General features: G+C 30.5%; 2 protein-coding genes across 2 annotated transcripts; one reads left to right on the top strand and one right to left on the bottom strand.

The window, feature by feature from the left end:
- The first annotated feature begins 1,053 nt into the window (after positions 1-1,053).
- LOC131610668 (E3 ubiquitin protein ligase DRIP2-like) lies at positions 1,054-5,332 on the top strand. Its single transcript, XM_058882672.1, has 7 exons — positions 1,054-1,348; positions 1,715-1,814; positions 2,166-2,445; positions 2,557-3,056; positions 3,161-3,211; positions 4,510-4,582; positions 4,896-5,332. The coding sequence occupies exons 1-7, from the start codon at positions 1,243-1,245 to the stop codon at positions 5,067-5,069; spliced, it is 1,284 nt and encodes a 427-aa protein (XP_058738655.1). The 5' UTR covers positions 1,054-1,242; the 3' UTR covers positions 5,070-5,332.
- A 6,500-nt stretch (positions 5,333-11,832) lies between these two features.
- LOC131612868 (pro-hevein) lies at positions 11,833-12,934 on the bottom strand. Its single transcript, XM_058884618.1, has 2 exons — positions 12,471-12,934; positions 11,833-12,225 (listed from the first exon to the last, which is right to left on the bottom strand). Exons 1-2 carry the CDS (start codon positions 12,918-12,920, stop codon positions 12,007-12,009), a joined length of 669 nt encoding a protein of 222 aa, XP_058740601.1. The 5' UTR covers positions 12,921-12,934; the 3' UTR covers positions 11,833-12,006.
- Between the last annotated feature and the right edge of the window lie 2,604 nt (positions 12,935-15,538).

The raw sequence follows: 15,538 nt of genomic DNA, 5'->3' as shown, positions 1-15,538 counted from the left end.
AACTCACATTGATCATCCCTTACCTCTTACATCATCTAAACATCATCATACCTTAATCAATTAAATTTTTTTACATAAAATACACAAAACTATGCATCCAGAACCCTAATTTCTATCATGATTTCAACATGTTATTTCTCGAGTCACTACACTATTTTCATGCCGAATTTTCACCCAAGACAACCCTTACTTCTAGTTTTAATGAGTTGAATGTATTGAGATGAAAGAGATGAACTTGAGTGCTTTTAATCTTGACTCTACTACTTGAATTTCTACTTTCTTTCAATTGCAAGCACCTTGAGCCTAATCATTCTCTTATCCTTCCATGAGAGATCTTTAGTCTTCCTCCAACACGTGAATCCTAATCCAAAAAATATTGTATATTCAAAAGTTTTTGAGAAGTTTCCGAGTGGAAAAAAAAAAAATCAACTTGAACTTAATATCACACCGACCAATAACATTTAATTTGGATTGAGAGTATAACCCATATCTATTTTTTTAGAATATTTCTAATTCTAACATCAAAACTAAACTCACTTTGTATCGAACTTCCCCAGTGTTAGATGCAAACCATATTTAGTGTTAAATCCAAATCATTCCGTGCTAGATCCAAACCATACTTGAGTTAAAGATAATGCATAATTTTTGTGTAAGTTCCAAACACCATTAAATCCAAATCCATTAGTTTAACTTGTACCACGAGCAACAAAACGAGACGTGTCATAATGAGTTTACAACCACTTCCCAGCATTATAGTTGTTGTTCATAATCAATTCACACTTTTTAGTAATAGTATATATTACCGTAGATAATAATTCATTATCTCTATGTCTAATATCTCTACACAGTGACTAATTGAACTAATTTGAAAAATTTATTATCAATATTCGATTTATTGGACCGTCTAATTTAATTCGGAGAATCGTGAGTAATTCCAACCCTTTATCACAATTTTAATTTTTAACACAATGCTTTAGTTGGTGGAAGCAAAGTGTGTTGTAGTTAAGTTGAATAAAAATTATAATTGTAAATAGAATAGATAGACACAGAAAAGAAAACAGCATAAATAAGCGTTTGGGTTCTTCGCGTTTGTTACGCTCTTTCTTTCACCGCTGTTTCTTCTTCTTGTCTTTCTTCTTCCACCAACATTCGATTCAACTGCTTCGGTTCGGTCTCTCTCACGTCGTGGTAACAACAATCTGTTCCTCTTTCTCGCAGATAGATCCCATTGCTGTTAATGCGATGGTTGTGAAAGTGAAAAGAGAAACTCTTGAAGCATGCATGACATGCCCTATTTGTCTTAAGCTCTTGAAAGATGCTACCACTATATCCCTTTGTCTTCACACTTGTAATTCATTCCTATCCCTCGATCTGATTTCATTCCGATTTCTATTCTTTTCTATTCTACGTTCTTAATCTTAACCCTTCTTTCTCAATTCTTTCAATTACAACCTTTTTCCTATTATTTCTATTCTTCTTATGTTGTTTATCATGTTCATGTTCTTGTTCACGCCGACAACAACGTTAAACATTAGTGTTTTTTTGTTTGTTACTACGATTGATTGACTAACATCTTCAAGTCAACTATGCAGTCAAATTAACTATTGATTTTCTGTGTTTTTCTTGTTTATGTTGATTTCGTTGGTTTTTGAGTTATTGTAATATGATATTTATTTGTGCATTACATTGAACGTTGTTGAATTGCATGTTCCAGTTTGCAGGAAGTGTATATATGACAAGCTTTCCGATGAAGAGAGCGATTGTTGTCCCGTATGCAACATTGATCTCGGTATTCTTCCTGTCGAAAAGCTCAGGTTCGTCTTTGTTTTAGTTCAGTGTCTATGGTTATAGCTCATTTAGGATAGCAATTTGTGTAACTTGTGGTTTCTTCAAATTCAACACTGTTGTGATATTTTGCAGCTATTTTCTCAGATTTATTGATGCATATTATGAATCTATGTGTTTTCTCTCCCATATTGATGACATTAATCTGAGATGCCATAAAGCTTGAAGGCCTTAAATCTCTTTGATTTATTTATTGCACTATCTATTTCGGGAAATTTTTAGTTAAAGTTCCTATAATCACTATGATGATATCTAATTTGTCCGCAACTTTTTTGGTAATGTGATTTAGCTAATCATTTGTGCGTATTAATTGTCACCAGGCCTGATCACAATCTGCAAGATATTAGGACCAAAATATTCCCATTTAAACGAAAGAAGGTTGAGGCCGAAGAAGTTGTTCCCTCAATACCCCTACCAGCAAAAAGGAAGGAAAGATCTCTTTCATCATTGGTGGTTAGTGCTCCCAAAGTTTCAACACATACAGGCTTTACAGGAAAGAGAACAAAAACTGGTACGAGAAAGGCTGCTACTTTACGTGGATGCAGTTTTATCCCCGAAGGTTCTGTAAAGAAAGAAGAAACACATGACGAAGATATTCTGGTAAGTTCGGCTCTGCTTCGATTTGTGGTTGGTTGGGATTTTACTAGAACAATTATGATGACACTGTTACATGTGATTATATGCTCGTGCATGATTGTTATATTGTTGTAGGGTTCTTTCTTAGCTGAGACTTCTAAGAAGCATAGACCTAATGAAGATACAAACAACAATATGGACCTTACTGAAGGAAAGGCTGATCTCTGGACGCCCTTGAACTGTCTCGTTGAAGCGGCCAATAGAACAAAGTCCTCAAGGTCAAATTTACAAGGGACTCCTCTTGCCAAATTAGAGTCCCCGGTTACTCCTCACGGTGGATTAGTGATGTCTGAAGTTACCAAAGCAGAGCCACCTACATCTGTTCAGGGTGAATTACACATGCCTAAAACCAAGAACAAGAGCAATGGACATAAAACAAAGTTTGGAGATGACAAGGATGGAAACACCTTGCCTTCAGGACCCGTGAAGCGAAAAAGGATGCGTCCTGCTAATCAGAAGAGAACAGCAGCATCTGAGATGTCTGCCTCAGCACAACTCGTGTTAGATGCAACAGGGAGCAGGTGCAACAGGAAAAACAGTCCTATTTGGTTTACATTAGTTGCTTCTGAAGACCAGTAAGTTACCTTTTTATATTCAATCTCTATTATATTGATCTTATATATCATAAGTTATTTTTATTCTATGGATCCTAAAGCATAGCATTGACCTTGTTATTCAGGAATGGAGAAATTTCCTTGCCACAGATCTCGGCTTGCTATTTAAGAATAAAGTAAATTTTCCAACTCATGTACTCTTTCTGCTTCTCTGTTTAATTCTCACCATGATTTTTTTTCTTGAAATTTAGCAAGCAAAATAACCTGTGAATCGACACAACAGAAATCACCCCTTTCCCCATTTTTTCAGTTCGTGCTAAATGTTTTATAAAATGATATGAAAATGTGGTTTTGTATGCTGATTTATAATTTCATAATAGAATTATAATATAATGTTTGTAAGTCTAATTAACCACTTTAGTTAGGCTCAAATTTAAGTTCCCAAGGAGTAAATTAAACGTAAAGGTAAAACAAAAAGATTGTTTTTTTACATATGAAGGATATCTTAGATAAAAAAAAAAGCACCTTTTTAAATAGATGATTGTTGAATGACACAAATCTAATTTCGTGAAATGACTCGTGAGTGAAGCTAAGTGAAAAATGAATGTTTTGTTAGTTGTTTATTTTTCAAACTTTTTCTCTCTTCAACACTCGTATTCATAACAATTTTGCTATAAAAGCTAATATGGTCTTTTCTCGCATCCAAATTTGGCTTGTGTTTGTTGAGTTCATAAGTTTAGACTTTAGAGATCTAGAACGGTTTTAGTCATCTTTAGCATTAGAAGCTGCTAGAAAGCTATCTTAATTGCGGTCCACCCCTCGACTACAGCATGCTTGGGCTGCTATCACTGCAGCCTTCAATTCTTTGTGCCAGGTGTAACAAGTTGGATAGTTATTTTCCCTTCCTCCTTGAACAACTTATGTGTTTCCCTGTAATTCTATCCTGTACAGATTGGGTCTCTATGATTAGTATGATGTACATGACCACAGTAATGGTGAAAAACACTCCTATTGATCTGGCAGTTTGTACTCAGTTACAAGTAACTTAAACAAATTTTTCGGAACAATTTGCTGAGAAGGGACATATGTTCAGCGGAAATAAGTTTCTGTTTTTTCTTATGTTGTCCCCTCTCATATTTACTCAATGGATGTAGAGGATATTCTTAACTTTTTTAACATACCTTTGGAGCTTCTTTAAACAGAAATGCCAAACACTTGTGGCGGCTGATTTTGTAGTTATCATAATTGTTTACTTATCGGATTATCTTGAAATGTCTTAGAAGATTATGCTATCTTTGGCTTAGTAGGCTCATTCCTTGATTCGCTGTGCTATTCTATATGGGGGCACTGGGAAGATTCATAATATTTAGCTTCCTTATTGAACTAAAAATGTGTTGCTGTTTCCTGCATTTTTCATAACTAAAAATTGTGATAGCTCATTCAGTATAATCTCTCTTTTCTTATCTCATCACAGAGATGGTAGTGTGCCAGTCTCGTTTATTCAAAAGTACCTCATGAAGAAACTTAATCTTGCTAGTGAAGCAGAGGTGAGTTCATTCTAATTACTTAACGACTGCCATACCCTCGTTTCATTTTCCTTTTTTTACCTTGTGTTTTCAACTTATCTCAAATTTTTTGGAGTTAAAGTTTTTAATCTTAGTATGTGTTTGGTCCTCAATGTGTTATGTATCAGTGTTTTTTTGTTATCTGATTGAGACATTTCTACATGAGATGAGACAAAGCAACATAGTACAGATCTTTCTACATTTACCTGATTGCTATTGAAAAGTTTTGCGAGTCTGACTAGTTGAGCCTTTGCTGGTTCATTATTGTGACATGGTTTGGTGCTATTTTCTACAGGTGGAAATAATATGTCGGGGTCAACCCGTTCTCCCATCTTTGCAAATGCATAACTTAGTAGATCTGTGGTTCTGCACAGCGTCAACATCGAAAAAGCTTCCGGCATCTGTAGGATCTTCGGCTAAGGACTTTGTGATGGCTTTATCGTATTGTCGAAAGACCATACCTCTTTGAGATGGTTCCCTATCCTATCTATTCATATTATGTGGTCCTTGATTACTTTACATAGATATACAACTACTTGGGACAAAACTCAGGTGTTTGGTGTTCCTACTTGGGAAGTTGTTCATTAATTTCTTCTATGTTATGGATCTTTTTGATTTGTTTCTCATAATGTTAAATGTATACCCTCCAATTTTGTAACTTATTACTACCAATGGACCCTATGATGTCTTCCCCTTTTTAGAATCAAAACGAGAGTAATAGTACATAAACAACATGCATGATGTGTAAATTCTCCTTTTGTATATAAGCTGAATGCTGGTAGGTGATAAGCATGGTCCCTAAAGACTGAGTTCCTTCACTAAAATACACTGCCATAAAAGTTATCCACCAAGTTCCAATTAAGATAAAATACAATTAAGATGATCTTATAAGACAGATGAAATACAATGATACATAATTTGGACAAACTTAGGAGAAATTAACCATCAAGTTCTAATTAAGATGATCATAGATTTCTGATAAAGATAAAAAAAATTATTAATTTTTATTGGTTTAATGTCCAATACCATTAATTGATAATAGCTCGTTAAATACCATTAAAGTGTGACTTCGAAGGCAACATGATTGATGGATTATGACTGATAGCTGATAAGTTAATTAAATATCAATTAAAGTTTTTAGTAAATAACATAAAATAACATTTCTTAATTAATAATTAAATATATATTTAAAATAATTAAAATTTATAAGGATAATAATGGAAGAAAAAATGATAAGCTATAAGTTAAAACATGCTATTTAAAATAGCGTCTGGAGAATAAACTATAAGTTAGTAAAATAAGCTATAAGCTCGTAATGAAAAAATTATTATCAAACAAGTCTTTTATTATCATACAAACTTATAAGCTATAAGCTCAAAATAGGGCTGGCCAAACAGAGCCTAAAACCATTTTTATTTCAACACTAAGTTGTTTGGATGGTAAATTATAACTCAGGTAATCATATAAGTATGTATAAAATTAAAGGAGGTGCAAGTTAATTTTAAGAATATTTGGATCTATTGAGAAAAATCTTATTGGTGGTAAGATATAAACAACTTAGATGAGATATATTAGGGACCATAGCCTATTTATAGAGTGATAATAAATTAGAATTGACATTATTCTGAAATGAACGATATGGTGACATTCACTCATATCTAATTAATTAATTAATTAATTTTTATGAAATAAAATATGTCTTTTAACTTTATTTGATCACTTAATTGTTTAAGACACTTAATTTGATAAAATAACTATTATAATTAAAACATATATGCTCACATAATAATTATTAAAATATTAAAATATTTAAAATATTATAACAATATGCCAATTGAATGATATATCTTAATAATCATATCACAGCTCTTTAGGCGCATCCGAATGTTATTTATCTTTAAATTTTAACTTTACAATCTGGTCCACCTCATATATCAATAATGGGACCACCGCGACTTTCGCCACTTATGTATAGCGTGATAGAACTCAAACAACCACCACATTAATATATTTTATGACATAGATCGGTAGAGAAGAATGACATGGAAATTTTATGCAATGTGATCTCTAAATCATGTATATTTTCAAATGGTCCTACTTAATATTTTAGTGAGATCAAATTGAAGTTCTTTAGGTGCAATTCAAAATTAAAATACTTGCACATAACAAAAAATTAAAAAATTAACATTGTTATAACAATAATACCTCATGAGTTTTTTATTTATGCGAAAAATCAAACATAACATAAAGTTTGTACCAAAATAAAAAAACCAAAATATTCAATGTAGAAAAGTAAGGAAAAGACTCTCACTAATATAAAGCAGTCTCAAAATCAAGACTCATATGAGCACCATGCTCATGAAAAACCTTATGTGTCAAACCTTTGGTTAGTGGACCAAGTAGCAATAAGTCTGTTCTTATACGTTCTATCAAAATTTGTTTTTCCTGAACTCTTTCAAACCCAACAAAATACTTGATTTCAATAAATTTTGATTTTGTAGAACTCATATTATTGTTGGAGTATAGCACAACTGCACTATTGTCCCAATAAACCTTCAAGGGTCTTTTAATGCTCCCAACGATGTGTAAGCCCAATGACAAAGTTCCATAAGAAAATTGCATGATATAATGCCTTAAAGTAAGCAACAAACTCTACTGCCATGGTAGAGAGTCACTAAAGTCTATTTGAAAGACTTTCAAGAGATTGTTCCTCTAGGCTCCACCCAAGAGGAAGATGTAACCAGATGTGAAACGTTTCCTATCCGGGCACCTTGTAAAATTAAAGTTAGAATACCCAATGATCTCTAAGTTATCCGACTTTCGATAAGTGAGCACAAAGTTTCTTATTCTCTTCAAGTAACATATTACACACTTCACTGCTATCTAGTGCTCTATACCAGGGTTGCTTAGATATCTGTCAAGGACTCCTACGACAAATGCTAAGTTGGGACGGGTGTAAACTTGAGCATGCATAAGACTCCCCACAGTTGAAACATATGAAACCTCGTGCATCTCTTCCTTTTTATTTCTCTATCTCATAGGTCCTTTATTTTTATATGGTTATTTAATACAATTGAGTTTATATAATCATTGTTATTTTATAATTAAATAATTTATTTTAAATTTATACGCGTATCTATATATATTTTATATTATATCAAATAAATTTACCCATACGGAAACCCGAATATCTTCCTAATTTATACCATGAATTTACATAAGATTTACTATAATAAGTTACAAATAATGCATACTTTTGTTTCTTCTATATTTCATATTTCCACCATTATTTCATATCTCCACTATTCTTTCTTCTATATTTCTTATTTCCCCCATGTGAATATCTTTTTCCCTATAAATCTATCTTAATTTTAATAAATTATTATTTAAATTTAACTGTAACTATTTTAAATTAGAAAAACCCTAGGATAAATACGAGAACAAGAGATAAGGTGAGAGCAAAGATGGAACATGAGAGCAAAAGACAACTAACGAAGATGAAAAGGTAGAAAAAAATTATCTTTCTGTGAAAAAGACTACTCGATTGGAACTGAACAACAAACACATAAAATAAGGAAATGACTAAGGAAGGGAATTATTACAAATATAAGGGGAAATTCTAAGGATTTTTAATGATTTTTTTAGAAATCGTTCTGATTTTAATAGGTTATGTTAGAGAAGATTAACAAAATGATTAGTGAAATGTTATGGGTTCGAATTCACTCGTCAAAGTTAAATAAGTGAATGTGGCGGATTCGGATCCAGGCGACTGCATATTGTTGGGGTTGGTTGAAAATATACATGTTGAAGAAATCTGACGTTGTTTAGTTTTGTGAATGGATAGGGAGTCCAAGGTTATATATATATATATATATATATATATGATTAAAGTTCTTTTAAGCCTCGCATCGCTTAGTTTTGTGAAGGAAAAGGGAGTCCAAGACTATATATAATATTCAAGTTTATTGCTCCAACAAGTACGAATCCAAATCACTTTAAACTTGTATTTTATTTTTACATTTTCTCTTATACTCTTACTTGTTTTAGAGTGATGTGAAGGGTAGTTAAATATTTGCTTTAGAACGTATGGGTGTATTGGGGCCTAAGAGTGGTTGAATGTAGTCTATATGTTGCAACAATTTTTATATAGTGTTATTCTCTGGTTTTCATTTGACAAAGGTCACAGTTTTTCTCTGATTTAGGAGTTTCCACGTTAATATCTTATGTTGTTATTTTGTTCCTCTATTTCTCTATGTTTGTTATTTTCCCAACCAGTAGTATCAAGAGTCTTGGTTTGGTGGAGTTTAAATTTTAGTATGCTATGTGGTTGCAATTTTGTCTGATCTTCCACATCAGAAAAGAAATTTTATACTCTGTGTTGGTTAGGAAAATTTTGTTTTGCTGCAGGAAAGATTTTGGTTGTAATGTCAAGTTTTTCAAGTGCGTTGAAGATTGACTTAGAGAAATTTGATGAAAGAATCAATTTTGGCTTGTGGAAAATTCAAGACAAAGATGTTTTAATACAATTAGTATTACACAAGGCGTTGAAAGGAAACATTTCCAACATAGAAAACGAGAAGTGTAAGGAACTAGATTTGAGAGCTTCGAGTACAAGCCGCATGTCTTTGGCTATGAATATTCTTGCAAATATTCTTAGTACATCATCAATCAAATAGATTTGGAAGAAACTTGAAGGGGTATATCAAGGAAAAGTTATATCAAATTAATTGTTATTGAAGGAGCAGTTTCATATCTTGCGTATGAATGAACCTACAAAAGTATCTGATCATCTAAGTTTTCTCAATGGTATTGTTTCTGAATTATAAACTATTGGAGTCAAGATTGAAGATGAAGATAAAACTTTAAGACTCATAAGTCTCTTTCATTCCTATGAGCATATTAAACCTGTTTTGATATATGGGAGCATAATACTTCATCAAACTCAGTGTTGGATGCTAGAGGAAGACCTTATATGAAGAAAAACAATTAAATAGGTGTGAAATGTTTGAAATGTGGAAAGATTAGACATATAAAGTATAAGTGTCATGATTGGGTAGCGTCAGAGAAGGACTTTAAGTCAAATGCTAGCAATATCCCTCTCGTTGTGAGAGAGGATGATCTTATCTGAAAATTGAGAAGTGTATCCTCGTGACATTTTTGCTGTCATGAAAAAGGACGAGTTATTGCTAGCGGATTAATACATGGACATTAATGCAAAGTGTGTTGTGAGATTATGTCAATGGTTGAAGAGCTTCCTACCAACATGGAAGTTGCACCATAAAGTTTCAACCTGATTTTCGACATGTAAAAATTCTTGAAGTGGTTTATCTTCAAGTGAAGTATACTCTTCTTTAAGTGAAGTATGATAGTTTTTAACACTATAATTGTCTGTGAAAACAATGTGAAATTTTTTGGAGTGGTGTAACTTCAAGTGAATATACTCTTAAGGTGGAGTATGATTGTTGATGAAGACAATAAAAGCTTATGTATTATTTTCAATCAAGGTGGAGATTGTTGGGGTTGGTTGAAAATATACATGTTGAAGATATCACATCGCTTAGTTTTGTGAATGAAGAGGGAATCCAAGGTTATATATATGATTAAAGTTCTTCTAAGTCTCACATCGCTTAGTTTTGTGAAGGAAGAGGAAGTCTGAGGCTATATATATATATATATATATATATATATATATATATATATATATATATATATATAGGATTCAAGTTCTTTGTTCCAACATGTAGCAATCAAAAGCACTTTAAGCTTATTTGATTTTTTTTATATTTTCTCTTATACTCTTGTTTTAGAGTGTTGTGAGGGATAGTTAAATATTTGCTTTAGAGAATGCAAGTGTATTGGAGACTAAGAGTGGTTGACTGAATCTCCACATTAATCTGTTGTTTTGTTATTTTATTTCTCTTTTCTCTATATTTATTATTTTAACACATATGGTATAATTATACAATTATCAAATAACAAGACATATTAACAAAACTTTTAAATTGCAAATACATAAAATTTATATTTTTTAACACATAGCATAATTGTAAATATGAAATTTTATATAGAAATAAAAGATAATCGGACAAAGAAGCACAAGTTACACAGTTATTTTTTTTAATGATAAAACTAATTTTCTTAAAAATTAAATTCGAAGATATTCAGACCCAACTAAAATATTTGTCTATTTTTAGTAACATAAATACTCGTTTAAATAAAATCATTCGAAGAAACCATGTCACATGGTTGCTCTCTCCGACAAAGAAACTATATCGCCTAGTTGCTCTCTCTCCAATGAAAAAATCTCATTGTTGAATCTCTTTTGCTCTATGTTGCAAAGGTACATGTACGTATCCAGTACCTGGTACGGGTACATATATGTATATGATACACAATGTATATTTTTTTAAAAATTAATAGTACGAATACGTGAGTATAATTTTTTTACAATACAATTATAAAAATAACAAAGAAATTATATTGTTTAAATAATAACAAAATATTAAAAAATTTAAAAAAATTGTTTAAAAAACTCAATAGTACAATAACATATATAAATCACATTTTAAAAGTGTTCATAAATCATGGAATCATTGCTAAATATGAATATTTTTTCCTCTCCTATATCATTAAAAAGAGTAACTTTTACTTTTATTTCTGATTCATTGAAAGACTAATAATTTTAAGAATATCAGTTTCGTCAAATAGATTTCATTCATCTCCACCAAAATCTTATATTTTTGTTTCTCCTTCATTATAAATTTTACTCCTTCTCAAAAGAATATGAAGATTTGAATGAACAAAAATTAAATCTTCAAGCCCTTTTGAATTGATCGGTCTATTTCTTTTTAATGAGTGAATAAATTTATATATGCTCTAATTTTAACTTGTGAAAGGAGTTTCAACTTTCAATAAAATGGATCCATAAATTATCCAAAACTATATCATGTTTAATTTTATTAAGTGTCTGCAAAAACAAACATGTTTTTGAATCCCACCTAGTTGCAAAACTATATCATGCTTATTTTTACACATGGTTGTTTGAACAATAATATAATATCCCTTTAGTTTAATGTTGTTTGGTTATGTGGATTTTTGTGTGCTTAATTGTTGAATAGTTGTGTCACAAGGTTGTTTTACCTAAGTTGTATTTTGAACTATCTATTTGTATCTAACTTACAAAAGTGAATTTGTTTTACCAAAATCAATGATGAAGATCTCACGCAGTATCATGTAGCCAAGGAAGAAATGCATGAATTAGAAAATATTGAAAACCAACTTGTAAAAGCATATTTGAAAACTTGTCTTTCAAAACAGAAAGACTTTAGCATCAAACTCAGTTACTAAAACACAATCACTTATTGATTACTACCATGCAAAGGTAGAGAGAAAGCATATTGAAACATTCATTGTTTAGCATCCATGATGGAGAACAAAGGGTTGATCATATCCAGCTCATTCCCACAATCCACAAACTGGTAGCTCACAGTAAGATGTCCCTGTTGGTATCCTCTGCCATCTGTGTCTATTCTATTAAACACACCAACATCCAAATCCAACCCTCCATTGCTGCATTGATCTACAATTCTCACTGTTTCCTGTGCTCCTGTCCCGGTATTTCTCACCTGCATTCAAATACATGTCAGAGACCATACACATCATAAATCATAAGTGAGTATATATGTCAGATGTCAGACACCAGACACATCATCGACCATAAGTGAGTATATATGTCAGATGTCAGACACCAGGCACACCATCGATCATAAGTAAGTATATATGTCAAATGTCAGACACCAGACACACCGTTGATCATAAGTGAGTATATGAAATCCTAGATATATAGAAAGGAATAGGATTCAGTTCTTACTCTGAGACACTTTCCACACGAAGCTTGACCTCGAGGTCCAACCGGTCCACAAAAAGCAGTCCAACCATATTTACTACGCCATGAATAAGGCTTACCAGCATCCCAAGTTGAACAATAAGCACTAACAGCGTTTAAGTCCCAACCATGTTGTTCCGGTTGATAGTAATGATAAGTAGCACGAACATTAGAAGCACTCTCACCACCACCGCCGCCGCCGCCACCACCACCACCACCACGACAGTTACTTTGACAATTCTTAGAAGGTGAACAGTAATCATCGGTGTCACCACAGTAACCGTATTGACTACAACAAAGGTTGTTTGGACATGTTGCACCCCCGGCTTGTCTTCCACACTGTTCTGCAATTGTTGTTGCAATCAAACACAACAATGTTAATGTCACTAGGCATACTCTCAAATTTTCCATGTTTACTGTGATTAAATTTGACATTTTTCCTTGTGTTTGCTTCCCAATTTATAAGTATAAGATAATAAAAAAAAATTAGGTGAACTATCATTTTTTGTTGGTATTAAAATAGTGTGGTTTATTAATGTTGCAATATTGACTAAAGACTAAGCATGATACTTTTGTGATTTTGGATAGATCTAATTCATGCATGTGGGGTCGATAGGTGGGTGAAAATATTAAATTAGATGACGGCTATAAGAGAACTAAGATTTATAGATTTATACAAGAATAAAAAATCATTGGTGGCGGCTAAGTGTATTTTTTGTAGTGTTGTTCAAAAAATTTAAAAACCAAACTTTAAATCGAATCGAATTGAAGTTAAAATAATCTAATCGTTATGTTTGGTTAGTGAACCAAACTATAATGTACAAATAATTTTAGAATCGACTTAAAACTGAAACTGAATTCAGATCAGTTCGAATGAATTTTTACTATGGTTTTTTGCTTTTGTTTATATACAATAATTCCACGTAATGTATTGTTGTTAGTAAGATTTATTTATATACAGTAAGTACTTTGTCTAAATTTTTTGTTTATAAGCAGCAATATAATTATTTTTAAGTGTTGGTATTAATTTTTGTTTACAAGCAACAATATATTTGTTCTATATTTTGTTCTAATTTTTGTTTTGTAAACAGCAAATTTTTTTATTTATAAGCAACAATATATTTATTTATAAGCGTTGGTATTAATTTTTATTTTGTTCTAAATAAATAATAATATACAGTAATTTATATATATTAAATAGTTTAAAACATTTTAATTATTAGTTAATTATATTATATTATTATTACAAATTAAAATATTTTATATTTCATATTTAATATACTAATTTAATAGTTGAAATATTATGAAATATTTAGCGTTAATATTTATCAACCATTAAAATATTATTATGTATATATTTAATTATGTCTAAAATATTAAATATTTGAATTATTTATTTTAGTTTATTAAATATTTTATTTATTAATTTTTTTAAATTGAAGACTAGTAAATACTAAATATTTGAAACATTACATAGTGGAAATAATATGAAATTTTTAGTAAAATATTTGCAGTTATTTATTATTTATTAGAATAAAACAAAAATTATTACCAAAACTCAAAATAAAATAAAATAAATTTCAAAAAAAATTACTTCATTATGTAATATATAAGAATGAATTGCAAAATTTTTACAAGTAATAAAAGTAGTTTGGTGGAAAGGCTTTAGTGTTGTTATGCCAATGTCCTGGGTTTAAAACCCCTTTGGATCATTTTTGAAAAATTTACATTATTTGATTGAAATGGTATATTTATGTGATGGTTTATTCTAGATACTATTTATGGAGTTAAAAAAAAAATTTATACTCAATATTCATATATATTTTAATTTTTATTATAGGGTATATCAAATTTTTAATTTTAAAAATAAATATTAAATATATCCGGACTAGTTTGAAATAACCGAAATTTGTGAAGGGCTGGGCTTGAACAACTTAATTTTAGCCTCTTTAAATTTCGGGCTTTTAAGCCTGGTCCGCCAAAAGCCCGTTTTAATTTTTATTATATGATATATCAATTTTTTTATTTTAAAAATAAATATTACATATATTCGGACTAGTTCGAAATAATCGAAATTCGTGAAGGGTTAGGCTTGAACAACTTAATTTTAGCCTCTTTAAATTTCGGACTTTTAAGCCTGGTCCGCCAAAAGCCCGAGCCCGTATTGCCAGCTCTAATCTGCACCCCTTGTATTTTTTGAAATTATCCCTATTATCCCACCTTAGATATTTAATTTTGCACCCTACACTTTTTTGGACCCATAGACCTGCAACACTGATTTTATTTCCCTACACTTTTTAGACTCATAGACTCACAAGTGAAACAATCTATTTCTCATTATTCCTCATTAGAATAATACATTCCCTACACTTAAATATCTTATTTTGCAACTGCAACAATGCAATTCTATTTATATTTGAAACAAAAATTATTTCTCTAAGACATAGTCAATCACGGTTAATAAATAAAATTATAAATTAATAATTTAATATATCTTAATCATTGACATGGCATTCATATTTTATAATAAAAAATAACTATAGCATGCTTTAGATCTTGAACCTGAGAGTCTTGCATGACATTCATTTTTTATCATAAAAAATAATTTTAGTATACTTTAGATGATTTTAACAAATTATTATTTGTCACTTATTAACCTATTTAAAAAAAAGAATTCTAATAAAAATATGTAAAAAAAATGAATTCTAATAAATATCTAACATTTATTATATTCTAACTTGTTTATTTACATTAACTTGTTTTTTTATAAAAGTATATCAATAAGCTCCACATTTAGATTTATTTAATTATTTTTTAATTATAATTAACTAAAATATAATATCTAAAAAGTAAATAGTTGTATGTTAAAAAAAATTAAAAAACTATAGTTTTATATATTTATTCATATAAATAATTTTATAATTATTTATAAAAACATTTGCACCCGTTGAGCCCGCGTCCTGGCTCCGCCTCTGGGTATATTTGATACTCCTACGTTATGCATTCTATTATTGTTATACCTTTCGCTAAGGTTATTGATTTTTCGAAAATAA

Source organism: Vicia villosa, linkage group LG6, assembly GCF_029867415.1.
Source record: "Vicia villosa cultivar HV-30 ecotype Madison, WI linkage group LG6, Vvil1.0, whole genome shotgun sequence".
Lineage (NCBI taxonomy): Eukaryota > Viridiplantae > Streptophyta > Magnoliopsida > Fabales > Fabaceae > Vicia > Vicia villosa.
This window is presented reverse-complemented; position numbering and strand designations above follow the sequence as displayed.